This window comes from Triturus cristatus, chromosome 3_1, assembly GCF_964204655.1.
Source record: "Triturus cristatus chromosome 3_1, aTriCri1.1, whole genome shotgun sequence".
In the NCBI taxonomy this organism is placed as follows: domain Eukaryota; kingdom Metazoa; phylum Chordata; class Amphibia; order Caudata; family Salamandridae; genus Triturus; species Triturus cristatus.
In genome coordinates this window covers 317,987,754-318,002,369 of record NC_140583.1, presented here as the reverse complement: position 1 = coordinate 318,002,369, position 14,616 = coordinate 317,987,754, and the positions used below count along the sequence as shown (strand labels likewise).

Sequence of the window (14,616 nt, the reverse complement as noted above, 5' to 3'; positions counted from 1 at the left end):
TCCATAAGACCTCACGAGCAGCTAATACTACCCAAACTCTTTATTTTGTTTACCAATGCTTATTATATTCACCTGCGACTTTAGCTTCCTTCTCCTCTACTACCCCGTCAACATGATGGTCTTGCCCTTCTCAAATGCTGACCTAAAACACATGCTATTCGACTGTCCTAGCATTGACAAATTTTGGCATTTAGTTTGGTCTCAAATGAATAAAATTTTTAAAACCATGGTCCCCTTTCCCTTATCAAATATTTTTCTAGGTTCCCTATCCCCTTCTTGGCCTCAATCCCCATCAAATTTTCAGCTGATAGATTTGGTAATAGCGATTGCCCTACACTTAATCACCTCTAATTGGAAACATGCAGATAAAGTCACTTACAAAACCTGGTGGAACGCCCTGTGTTTTCATCATAGACTAGATACTAACTATGTCACTCCTATTTCTCTAGCAATTAAAAGAGATTTATTATGGCTTCCTCTCACTACATATTTATCTGACTTTGCCTTCTCAAACGCTTCCACCACTGCTATTGGGAATACATCGGACAATGTCCGTAAACCGCCATGATGTTGTTTCGTTGTCTTTTTTGTCTATCAAACTAGTACGGTTACCATATTTCACATTTACATGAATATATGATTATATCTTTTTCTTAGTTTTTCTTCATTACATACAATGTTTAATCTTACAGTTTTCATCCTTCATCATATCCCTTTTTGATGATAGATGTTATTGCTTCTCACCCCTTCCCCCCACCCTTCCTTTTCTTTTTTCTTTATTCTAGGACATAATGTTTATTGTAACCTTTATATTTCTTATACTTTAATATGATCTTGTATTTTAATTATAGTTCAATTGTTTTTTTGATTGTACCATTGTTCTATTTTTTCTGGTTTCAATAAACTCAAACTTAAAAAAAAAGAAAATAGTTCAAAACTCAGGGATGCAAAGTAAAATACATCTCGAGAGAGTCTGAACAATTAAGAAAACAGAAAGGATAAATAATAAATTGACAAGCAATATCTAATAATTTGACAATCAATATCACCCACCCTCCCCCCAAAAAACAATTTAAAAACAGTTTGTAACGTGTAGCAAAGGGTGATGCGCACCCCGAGACAAAATAACGTACACTGTGAAGATGGGAATAAAAAACAATCTTGACATCCCCCATGTAAGGGTCAAACACTTGGAACTGTAACCCATAAAGTCTACCCTCCTGTAAGGGTTTTTAACTATAACTATGTACATGGGACTGTAACCCATAACCCACCCCTGACGTTAGGGTGAGTAACTAATGTAAATGGTCCATGATCCAAAAAGACATACCCTGCGTAAGGGTTAATACCATGAACTGTGTAAATGAGACTGACACCAATTGAGACAGCAAACAAGATGTGCAGCACAGGGTGACTTATACACAAAGTAAAACAAATGTGCAGCACAAGGTGGCTTACACACAGTTTAACAAGTGGAGGTATACGTGTAGCACAAGGTGACTTACACACCGTATAGACAAGACATGTAGCACATGGCGACTTATACACCGTTAACAGATCCCACATGTAAAGTAATGTAACTACAAAACAGAAAGGTGGGAAACCACCCACCAAGAGACTAGAACCTCCCTCATGTAAGGGAGTGTGAAGTGTAAAAATGGAACTAAAATCCATACCCTTCCCTCATGTAAGGGAGTGTAATGTGTAAAGCGAAACAAAAATCCATACCCGTCCCTCATGTAATGGAGTGTAAGAATAAACTAAAAGATGTGCGACCACCACCCACTAAAAGACTAGGACCTACCTTATGTAAAGGTACCTAGGATTCTAAAGAAATTGGCACATTAAACCCATTAATCCTACATGTAGGGGATGTAACATTCAATGTAGAAGTGTGACCTTAGATGTAATGTAAATTGTAAGCAGTACAGCCTAGTGTAAATTGTGAGAATGTAGCCATGTATCACCAGAAAAGAATGAACCTCACATGAACCATAAGCTATATATGTGTGACCAAAAACACCAAACTATAACATGTAGCCCTAAAGAGTAGTATGCGCAATAGCGGGATGCGTGGGCAGACTAGGGGGAAAAACTAGCACTCTAAGAAATGCAGAACATCTTTTTAGCTGAAAAACAATAAACAGACACTGCATCTTTGGTGCCACAAGAACCTTGAAACTATCAATTGGGCTATGTTGTGACATGTTGAACACAGGCACGAGCCTGTCACAATACACTGAGCCTAAGGAAGTGCTCAAATGTCACCGCTTCAAAGATGAAGAAAATATGAAACTGCTACAGACATGCAGCCATAAATACACTACCGTTGTTGAATATGGAATGCTGTGGGCTAGAATGAAGTCATCTGAAAAACACAACAGACATTTTCAGGCAGTAGCTGTTGTTCCTCGCCATAACTGCTTGTAACAGAGCAGTTTGAATAGAAATCAACTCCAGTGTCAAACCATGAGAAAGGTGACAATACACTGTTAAATTACCACATTGTTCCTGTTCTCCATAATACAGTGCGGAGCAGCAGTACACTGTGAAACTGCGACGTGTCTGGACTGCTTAAACTTCAGTCCTTCTTACCTGCGCTGCTTGCGGTTGATCGAGCGTGATCCGACACATTATAACCATCAAAATGGGGGCACGCATCAGTGACACTGTGCCGGATAGCTCACGGAGCCTCCGTGCATCAAAGCGTCCCTTAGCAGCTTGTAAGTCATACAGCTTCTCCATGCCTAAGGTAAGGTGAATACGTCATGGTCTCGTGCCGCGAACACTCTATAACCATAAGGGATAAGCGCGGTAATTAAAATGCCACAAACCGTTTTGTCTAACAGTCATAGTACCAATGCTGCAGTATGTTTAAAATGTAATAGATCATGCTTACTTGTACAAAATCATTTTGCTTAAGTGTAGCCCCTTGTCTGATATCCTCATGCTGAGACTGAGTCTATCTGATGAACCCCCTCAGTTGACCGCTCCCCTCAAAGCAATTTAAAATGGATCCATATGGCACTTCTGTGTGACAACTGATTTCTTTACTCTCCAAAGTACCATAGTCACAGACAATTAGACAAGGCACCAATAAAATCACTATAACACATGCAAACTGCATCTTGTGGACCATAAGTGGCTGTTTATCTTTTTGTAGTACGCATTCACCAACATGGTGTTGCTTGCTTAGAAAGTACATTGTCCAGAAAATGTGAATAAGTGCAGCATGCCTAGACTGGGGCAGTCTGATGTGGTGGACACTGGTGGGGCTGCAAGGCGTTGTGCTACATTTTCACTAAATTCTTGTGGACAACTTTGCTTTTCTGTGAACCACTTCTTGCTTTCTTGTGGACACTTGTGCTTTTCTGCCAGTCCTTTCTCTTGGGAATGTACTTTACGTTGCCAGCATCTGTAGTTTTAGTAGATTTCTTCAGTTTTGTATCTTCTTTTGGGAGCCAGGTACAGGAAGTCCAAATGTAAGACATGGGTCTGTCTCCAGGTTGTTGCCATAAATATGTTGTATCTTACCAGACGTAGCTGAGTTGTAACTTAAGAGTTTCTTTATTCGTCTTGGTTGCAGGATGGTAATCATGTACATCAGCCTGGTAATCCATGTACTACAACCCCACCAGGAGCAGCCTGACTGCTGCTCAGCCCATCTTCAACTCTCACATCTCACCCACACAGGCACCCAAACATTCCATGCATCTCTGTCACACCAACATTCCACTCAGAACACTTACACTGGCTGAGCAGCTACAAGCTAGGTAAACTGGTATAAACAAAAGTAAACAAGCAGGATATAATACATTAGTGCATTCTTTGTTGGTGCTACAGGGATTAAGGGCCTCTGGCAGTCATTGGGGCTCTTAGAATTCGTTATGCCACAGCAATGGCCCAATGTCACTTGCCTGAAGCACATGGTAGGGCTTTCATTTTCTCCTGTGAAACCTCCTAGGACCTAAGGGTTGGGTTGACAGGTGTTTTATGGTGAACAATATTTAGGTAGGGAGAGAAAAAATACTTTTATCTGGAGGATAAAATTGCACAAGGTGTAAGATTCTTCAACAGATGCTGTCAGAGGTGAACATATTATGCTGTAGATTTGCAAGCATGCCAACAGACAATAAAGTGTGACTTACTGGCTGAGCTCCACACCCCTGCCAGCAGGGATCCAAGAAACACCAACGCCCAGTTCTTCATGACTGATGCTCGCTTCCTTGGAGTGCATCCGGGAACCTCTAGAAAACAAGTAAAAAGATTCAGTTTCTGACTGTACCGGGTGGAGTCAGGTAATTGGAAGCACAAGGTGTTGCCTGACAACTATAACCAGAACTCATCAGAGATGACAGTGTTGGGTGGAACCAGAAGGTGGAAAACTTTTGACCTTAGCTACCAGGCAGACAAAAACAAAACAGTCTGTCAAAAAGTTTTGGGGCCTGGTCTATGTAAAGAAAACAGTCATGAGGACAGTCCAGTGAGAACACTAACGCCTGAAGTAGTATCACTAGTACAAAGTAGCATATGCCCTTAATCGTTCTCTATAAAAGACATGTTTAGCCGCCTTTTGGAATATGCAGTTTGCATGGATGTCAATTAGGGATCCGGCTTGCTCATTGCGACCCCTACCTGTACCTTTGCGACCCCTGGCTTCAACAGGTCACAGTTAGAAAGGGCTCACTGATTTATGTTTTACTTTGAAAACAAAATACATGCATGCGACATTGCCTTTAAATGCCTAAAATACTTCTTTAATAAAGACTTATAATTGTTTTTCTCTGCCTCTGATTTGTCGGACAACAGAACATTATGGCTTTGCTTGAATCCCCGCTGCCTGCCCTTGCTTTCACTTTTGTTCAGCCAATTTTAGAAAAGCTGTGAAATGGCAGATGACGATTTACTTCATTTTTACACTCATTAAATATTGACTGCTGTTCTTCAGCTTGGTACGGTTTAAATATATGTATCTATTAATTTATTTGGAGTTGAAACAAAGAGCTCTAACAAGCATTGACAAAGATGATAGGTCTTGCCTATGCTATTGGCTTTGCCAATGTGTTTTAGCCATGTTGTACACCAGCATGGCTGCTGTTCAGCATGGCTAAAAGTTTGTGACATAAAGTAGAGGTAAGTGGAGTGTCGTAGAGAGTCATAGAGTAGTGTAGAGTGTCATAAAGTGGCGTGGCATAGTCTGTCATAGCGTGGTGTAGAGTGGCATGAAGTGGCCAAGTGTGGCATAGAATGTTGAGGAGTGTCTTGGAGGAAGTAGACTGTGGTAGAGTGGAAGGGCATAGAGAGGAGCAGAGTGTCATAGAGTGGAGTGGCATAGAGTGATGTATAGTGGAGTGGCAAAGAACAGAGTGAAGTGGCATTGATTGGAGTAAAGTAACGTAGAGTAGCATAGAGTGGAGTAGTGTTGTAGAGTACAGAGGCACATAGTGCCTTAGAGTAGAGTGACATACAGTGCCGAAAAGTTCAGTGGCATAGAGTGACATAAAGTGGAGTGGAATAGAGTGACATAGAGTGGAGTGTTGTTGAGTGGTGGAGGGGAGTAGAGTAGTATGTCGTAGATTAGAGTGGAGTAAAGTGGCATGAAGTGGCGTAGAGGGAGTTCCATTGAGTGTCGCAAAGTGGAGGAGAGTTTCGTGAAGTGTGGAAGAGTGGTTTACAGTGGAGTTTACATGGTGTGGTAGTGCATTGCCATTACAGATAACACATCTTCAAGAGAAATGAACATTACATTTGCACAGACATACAATTTTACTGATAAAAGTATACAGCACACAAACGATAATGTGTGGAAATGTATTCACCTAGTGTATTGATTTGTGTTGATCGTAATAATATATTTGTTTCCACCACACTTCAAAATTACCAAGAAGTGTGCTTCATTTGTGCTTTCCTAATTCAGATATATTCTGAATATCTGTACAGTTCATTTATAGAAATTTAAATTCTGTTGTTCTAGAAAAAAAATAACATTGTACAGTCTTCCTCCAGCACACCGTCAATAGCTATCACAATTGTCACATAAATCCTCTCACTTTGAAGTCAGATAAACCAAGTCCCTCAGAAGGAAGAGGCTGATATTTGATCATTTTCTGAATTCTCTTTGTGAATGCACAACAAATGTGACAAGATAAGAACACGATTTAAATCCAGAAATCGAGTACTCTGGAAGGATACAGTAAACAAGGGATGCTCTATGGAAGGGACAAACTCAAGATGGACAGCCTAAACCAAATAAAGCCAGTAAATAGTAATCAAGCAAATTTGAGCTATAAACCACAAAGGCAATTGTAAGCAATGAGTGGACTTGCTTTCCCAAGGAATATTTCTGAATTTCCACAAGATGTCTTTAGCAAACTAGACAGATGCGCTGTCTGGTAGGCTTTGACATAACAAAGGAGTTAGTGAATAAAAAAAGGTACAAATTGGGTTGTTTGGGTGTACATTCAAAGTACTAACACTAGCAGTTTAGTAAAAAAAAATCTAAAAGTAAGAGCCAAGGTAGAAATCCTAGCTGACAAATAATAAATGTGTTCCTTCACCTTTGGGCATTAGGTGATTTTTAAACATATATAGTATATTTCTAGAAGTACATTTGTGTTTCAGTGTAAGCAGTTTGACTCCCTTTCTTGCCTTTTTATGAAAACCTTTTCAGTTAGATATGAATATTATAATAAGGTGAATACAGTCATAGAAGAACCAGTCTACTGCCTCCAGTGCAAAGCAACTAGGGTGCAATGTTTCTTCTTAAAGAACAAGGCTACTTCACATTGTTTACATTCATTGGGATGAACATATCTACCTCAGGGCAGTTATGTATTTTAATTTTAAAAAATCTCGCAAAACACAAATTTAACTTTTTGATTCATGAAATGCCAGAAATGTTCATTTACAGTCCCAGAAGCTCTATTCTGAAAAAAATCCTAAAACTTTATAGGTGGTGTGATACCTCTGCAGGCAAAATGCTTGTTGAAAACTGCTTACTCATCAAGAACAACTATTATTAATAAAACTATACAATGATGTTAAGTGTGCTAAGGACATGCCAAACACATTAAGTGGGGAACAACCTTTACAACGCAACTTTTACACCGCACTACCATTACAACGAAACTTTTACAACGCATGCGATGTTACAACGCATGCTTTTACAACGCAAGTCTTTACATCGACTTGCACTAGATGGCGTGCTAACATTAGAAATAGTGTAGTTTACTATCCAAACATCTTCCCTACTGCAACGTGGACTGGAGTTAGAATAGTAAATTACACATTTCTAATGTCAGCACGCCATCTAGTGTATGTCGATGTAAAGACTTGCATTGTAAAAGCATGCGTTGTAACATCGCATGCGTTGTAAAACGTTCGTTGTAACAGCATGCGTTGTAAAAGCATGCGTTGTAACGTCATACATCCACATTATGTGCATGTAAAACTAAACTATCACAATGATCATAATATTTTCTCTGCATGTCCATGCTACACAACAGACTGTTTAAACTAAGCCTGATGGCATTAGAAGAGACACCCCAGTGTCTTGAACACACAGTTGGGTGTTAGGGGCAGAACCCATAGGGGTTGGCTTCCTTTAAGGGCCGAGTTAGCATACAGCATGTGTACAGACAAGTTTGGAGGAGGAGGAAAGCCAGATAGTCCTATACAGATCTCTTAGAGTATGTGAAACTATGCAGGGGAATGTGATGATTATGTCTGAGCAGATGGCAGTGCTGTCCTGCTTGTCAATGATTGCCTTGCCCTGGTATAACATGTTTGCACATCTACCATACAATGGTAGTACCCTCTTTAATTTATGGTTGGTAACTCGAGTTGCGTTTGTCTGCTCTAGTATTTTTTCTGTGTATTTCATTGTTCTTGTTTTAATTGTATGTGTTTTTTAAGTTAAGTGATGTCACTTACTATAATAGGATATGCATCAATGGTCACGTGACATGACTTCATGTGATGTCATCAGGGTCAAAGGTCGTATGAGATCACTTCCAGCAAAGTCATGAGGGGAGGGGTCAAATAGTGTAATGTCACTTCTTCTGCCCCTGGCATTTTGTTGGGTTGTCGTCCATGGCAGTTTGTACCATTGACGCGAGCTCTGCTGGAGAATTCTCCACAAGTGAAGGCCACAATCTACCCTGTCCACTTTAAGATAGAGGCCTAAAGAAGGGCAACTAATGTTCAAGTTGAACTCGGAGGCTGCTTTTTGAAGCAATAGAATTACCCTCTTGGACGTCAGCTTGGTGCTGTTGTGTAAAGGTCAGTAGGACAGTTTCATGACCTCAGCTTCTTTTATTTTATTTCAAACTAGTGGCCTGTGCCCTCTATAGTGCTGGCAAGTTTATTCTTTTTGTATGGCTTTGGCTGACATGAATGTCTCAACCATTTTTAAAATAGGTTTGTGCCTTATTTTAGGGATGGATCTCATATGGGCTGGTTAAAAATGTGTACTATGGAAATCTAACCACTTCTAGTCACTTACTACTAGGCTCAGTCCATTCCTGCAAGAGCTTGCTCCTTGATGTCTGGTGCTTGTCCTAGTGGCTTGCCCTTCACACTACTGGTTCATTGCTCATGTCTAATCATGACAATGTAAAGGTTTTCACTCCCTCACTCCTTCCATTCACTCATTCACTTATGAAAGCCATTGACAAGTATCATTTTCTAGTACTTCTGGGTCTGATTTACTTCCATAGGCTCACATTTTCGTTTGGAGTAGATTTCCATATTTATGACAGTTACAAAGATCTCCAGCAGTACTTTTGGAAATCTACATGAATCACAGGCTTCGAGGAGAAATCCTATGTACACTGATGGAATAAAAATGTCCATTTCCATACATTACTTTTTTCTTGACCACAGATAAAAAAAAATAGAAACCTGACATCTATGTCTGCGGTCAAACTGCCGCATTACGGTGCTGTCGGTCAGGCTGCATTGTTTAAGCGATGACCAACAGCTTCCGACGGGCTCAAAGAGCCCATCGGGCGGTCGGTTGGATCGCATTCCCCTCAATGGAGGCGATGACTTCTCAGGCACCGCTGTGGGGATTACGATCCACCTTTCCGCCAGCCATTACATATTGGTTCTTCCGATGTGAAAAGGCTGTTAGAAAGGCTCCTGTCTCCTGTGGCCCTCCACTATGGGCCATGAGGGCACCTGTGGTGCCCCCAAACATCCCTGCCGTGCATGGTGCCTGCCACAGGGTGCAGGGATGTTTAAAAACATGCCTTTTGACATTGGGCTTGTGCTGCGGCCTTTTCCCGGGCCACAGCACAAGACTCGGGGCAAAGAGGCATGTTTCTGACTGCCTCTACAGCGGTGGGATCCTAATTTGGCAGTCAGGACAGTTGACTACCTGTCGGGCAGTCCCTTTAATGCAACAATGCTGGTAAGACACTTGTCCGATGGGCAGCGTAAAAGGGCCTTAAGTGATTTTCCCAGAATCACAGGATGTTGAGCCGCCACCGAGATTCGAGCCTGGTTCCCTAGCTCCAAAGTTGGCTGTTACGGCACATCCACACAAACTACGCACAACCTATAAATATGTGAACTAGATTCCTGTGCTTGACACAAAGTGCCACCTGACCAGTATATGCGTTTCTGTTAGTGCATCCAAATAGATCGCACAACAACAAACACACATACTTAAAGCAAGCTGCCTTACTGACTTTGTCAATATTTGTTGCCCTGATTTGTATTCACTAGTACAAAAAGAAAGTGTTTTTACTTGTAAAGATAAGGATATCAATTTTGGGTCCATTTCAATATCTTCTGTCTGTATTCAAAGACCTATTGTGAACAGTATAATGCATACAGTTGGCTTGGGTCACCTCCTTACTCATATGTGAATAGCTTTCTTATCTAAGCTACTTACCCGCTCATGTTTCGATGACTCTCCTCCCTATTCTTGTATTTGTCCTGCCCAAGGACCATTTTGCTCACTGTGTTTTGATTAGATGTCATGTATCATTCCGCTGCTGATGTCAGACACTACATTGAAAGGTAAATGTGGGACTATTTTCTCTTCCTTTCTCCCTACTCCTCCCACTTAATCTTGCTCACCTTAGCAAAAATAATGCACCCAGCGTGCACCTGCCCCCCTCCAGACCCATGGCACACTTGGCGCATTTTAGAAAAAATCCAAGGCGTTGGCAAAGCGATTGCTTCCACTAGTGACAACTATTGGCTTTGCTGGTTTGTAATTGCAGCAATGCTGAGGAAGGAAACGACCTTCACCACTTAAAAGTCCTGCTTGTCGCTGTCAGTTGTAGATAATTGTGGGATTCCAAGAAGATCAGGGCGATGGGAAGAGGCAAGGCAATGATTCTTCACCTTTCGTGGCGTTCGGAAGCTCTGAGCGAGCAGCAATAACAATGACTCAGAAGCAATTCAAAACACGTCCAACATGGCCACGGTATGCACTGTGGGCGGAAGAAGCCGAGGCGAGCCTTCAACTGTACCGGGACGGCGCGTGACTGCATTTTCATCCATTTGGATCATCCCTCCGGCTGCACATTCCAAACTAGAACAGTCTTTACTGTAGCCATTTTTCAATTTCGTCCTGAACAGCAAACTGATTTTTGTTCAACACTACAAGAATCCCCTGGACTCGTACCACTAAAAAAACAGTATTTACCAGTCGTGTGCAGTCAGTGCAAGTAAAGCAAACCGATTTCAGGGGAGCAATAAAAGACCCCGCTGCAGGGGTTCAGGGGCATGAGTTCCCATCTCTCACACGGAGTATCCAATCAAAAAGAGTGTGTGTCGACCGGCGGCAAAGGGCTGCGCGACAGACATACATGTACATTTTAGGGGGTAAGTAAGCTAGAGAAGAAAGTCCGCATGGTAAAGAGTAGAGAACAGTCGTGAAGCCCTTCAAATGTGTTCAAACACTCATGCGTGTTCCGCTTTGTTGTTCAAATTCATTAGAGCGCACTGATGCTGAAACATCTTGGCACAAAACAAACAGAACACTGCATTCATGATCCTGTGCAGCAAACAACTGTGTTTTAAAGTTTTTAGAAAGGGGTTTAGGTCCATTGGTGCAGCAGGTGCAGTGGCACTGTTGACAATAGCCCCGAAGAGGCCATTGAACTCCTTCAGTTGCTGTGTTTGACTACCTCAACAGCAGGGGCCATGTTCCTTGCTTGCACTAGGACCCAGGGCATCCTTGTGACACTGATGGTAGGAGGCATTCCCCTGTGTGCCTTTTAAGGCTCAGTGTGTTCCATCACCTAACTACAGTCCCAGGGAAAGCTCCACTCTCTATTCCTATGTATCTGGGAGTGCATTCCCTAGCGTCCTAACCAGAAGAGGCTGTGAATAAGGAAACATTCCACATAAACTCCTAATGTGGTGTTAGCAGGTGCTGGCCACTTCTGCAGCCTGGTTATCCAGGCACCCCTCTGTTGATGGTTAGCCCCAGGTTCTTCTTCTTCTTAGATGCTTTGGGGTGAAGGCCCTTCAAAAAAACACAGTTCGAGCTAAGCCATAAATGGGATTCCATGATTTGCCAGCAAAACCCCAGTTTTGAGATGAGATAGCTTTAACAATCCTTTCTACATTCATCAGTAAGTAGTAGCCAAACAGGCTGATTCACACTCCCTGACAGCACTTGAAAACACAAGTTAAATTAAAGGAATGTACTGTGTAAGCTGGATACTTGTAAAATCTGGCTCCTCTCCTGTACAACGGAGAGCCCAGAGGCCGCATGTAAATATTCAAATGGGGACAAAATAGATCCCTGGAGGGACATCTCACTTTAACCTCAAAGGTAGCGATCGGCTCAGTGGTAAGGCTACTTCCTGAGAGTGGTCCATAAGGAATGATTGCACCACTCTAGCACCATTCATCTGAATCCAGTGTGGGCCAGCCAACCGAGCAGACAGGCATGGTCAAAAGTATCAAAGGCTGCTGATCAATCCATGGGACAAGCACTCAATCCCACTGCCAGCAACTTCCTGCTCAGATCATTTAAGAAAAGTTTGCCAGAAGGTCAGTTGAAATAGTGAAGCAATTAATTCGACTTGCTAGCCTTTGGGCCTGCCCCATAGCGCCTTTCTACAACGGCGTGACAGGCACAGAGTAAGATGTCTTTTTAAAAGTGGTTTTAACATTTTGAATTTCCATTCTGCTGGGATGCTTTCCCCTTTGACTGAAGGCTTGAATACTGTCAGATCTTCCAACAGGGCTGCAGCCACGAGTTCGAAAACTCCCGCAGGTAAAACCTCCCTAGGATTTCTGTATGGATGTCAGGGTTGTGTAAGATCTGAGAGAAGATGCTACAAAAGTAACTCTAACAGAGTTTACAAAACAGAACTGTTCACGTTGAACAAGGTCCTGAATTTTACTGTCGGCCTCTAGACAAAAGTCCTTTTTTAAAAATATATTTTAGGTATTTTAGATTCAAATAAATTCAATAACTTTTTTCAAATGGAAAGCAGGCAGTCTGAGAGGTCTGGGGCCATTTTTGCCCGGGATGATGTCAAACAGTTCTTCGGCAGTGTAGGGTATGCAGCTGGTCTGCTCGGAGCATTATCGACCAATGTAAGCCTTAAATGCCATTAGTTTAGAAGCATATTCTTAGCACTCAGATCATAGGCTTATCACCACAACCACTCAGCTAGACTGACTTCTACTTTACTTTTTCCCAGCATTGAAACCCTACTAAAAGTTTAGCTGAAACAGTGCTTGATTATCGAGGTTACATGTTACAACACACTTGTACATCAGTTATGTTTGAATTGAATATAAGTAGATTGACCAATACAAGCCAGGCTCTCTAACAGCCTTGCCTTATCACGCCCAGTTTTCTCAAAGCACTTCATTCAGAAATCACAACACCTGGAAGTGGACAGGGAGAGTGGCCTGCTTTCACATTTGGACAAGTCAGAGATAATGGATCTTCATCTTTCTAATTTCCATTTTGTTTGTTCGAATTGCCTAATTAAAATATATTTGCATATATTTCGTGGAAGTCACTCTTGAGCACACTGGACTGTATTAGTGCTTTAATTTGATAGAAAGACTAATTATTCACCCTATGAGAAATTCCAGTAAAACCCATATGACCACCATGCGATGACTGTCCGCAGCCCCCGGCCTGCTCTTCTCGCTACAGTGACGAGCATCCGCAGTGCTCTCTCTGCTCCTCGCAGCCTCCTCCAGCGCAAACATGGGACTTTAGAAGGTAACTCTTTCAGCAGGACTATCCTGTCCCTTGTATCTGGCCCTCGCTCTATCAGGGTCAGCCTACACCTATGACTTTCACCTGGACTCACGCTACCAAATAACTGTGAGTTATGCCTTGTGCCTTTAGGCTCTATACTTACCTGAAATCTTTAAAATGACATATCTCCACTTCCACTGATTGGATTTTTGTTGTTTTGGTGTCAAATAATTTATTAAAATTGACCTGTTTCTAAATTACTGTAGAATTTTTTGTGGGGTGTTTTCACTTTGTTGCTGTTTGTGTGCTGTATAAATACTTTGCATGTTGCCTCTAAATTTACCCTGACTGCTTTTGTCATAAGCTCCCAGAGTGTTAGGCATAGGTTCATTTAGTGACTTTTGCGGTTCACCCTCACAGGATTGAGCTGCTGCTGGAGAAGGGCGCACACACCCCTCAAACAGCAACCCATTTTATTACAACTAGAAGACAAGTGTCCAAGAATTCATAGAGTTGTGGATAGTTTGGAAAGAGAAAATGTCTTGCTTTGGTAAAGAGGTAGGGTGGACAGATGTGGCCATTGGCATGTGATTGATGTTCTATTAGTTATGACATTTGAAGCGAGGACATGGCTTGAGGATTGATGGTGTGATATTTTCAGCAGCGTCCTATTGTTCACGGTTACACTGAAAGTGTATTGCATCTCCTCTGTGACAAATGAAGCAATCTCTGTTGTTTGGTGTCAACAGCTCGGAAAGGTAATTTGTCAAAGTTAAGAGGCCTCGCCGTGACAAAAGAAACTTGACTGTATGGTTTCTCAAGTCCTTTTTCACGACAGATGTCACGAACAGCGTGCACTGGTTATCGCTCGGATATTTAGGAGGGAAAAGGAGACTCTCGATGGGAGCAAGGACTCACCAAGGCTTCTGGGGATGGAAGAAGTGACGTCAATCAGCACAGTAGAGTGGGGGATATCACTGACTGATGTTTGCCTGAACCCCAACTGATCGCCACAGAGCTAACACAGAAATAATTAACAATGGGCTCCCTGCACGCCAGGCCCGGCTCCAGGAATTTTTATTTGGGTGGGCCACTGAGGGCTCGATTTGTCGCATATATGTCTAGGCAGGCCTGCTTCAGGGCCCTCCTTTATCTCTTCTTAGTCTTACAAGGCCGAGTAAAACGCACTCTTTTCCAGATCTCTTTCTAAATATTATCACTCTCAAAAAGTGTTTTTTCCATGTAATGTTCCTTTGATGGGAAGAGGAGGTTTCTGAGGTGGGAGTATCAGGCAAGTGACACTTCTCGGGCTCCCTCTGTGCGAGCCCCAGGGAGAGTTCCTCTTCAATAGTACCTCCACCTGACCCCGGACTCTGCAACGCACTCCCTTACAGGCTTGATTATCCACTACTCCTCTCCAGTGC

General features: G+C 42.2%; 1 protein-coding gene across 3 annotated transcripts in view; it reads right to left on the bottom strand.

Moving 5' to 3' along the window:
• LOC146860186 (dual oxidase 1-like) overlaps positions 1–14,616 on the bottom strand; it is a 1,129,619-nt gene that overhangs the window by 681,716 nt on the left and 433,287 nt on the right. For all 3 annotated transcript variants that reach the window (XM_085644023.1, XM_085644022.1, XM_085644024.1), the window contains one exon: positions 4,149–4,247. In XM_085644023.1, coding sequence (XP_085500149.1) covers positions 4,149–4,209 — 61 coding nt within the window. In that variant the 5' untranslated portion in view covers positions 4,210–4,247. The remainder of the gene's footprint in view (positions 1–4,148; positions 4,248–14,616) is intronic.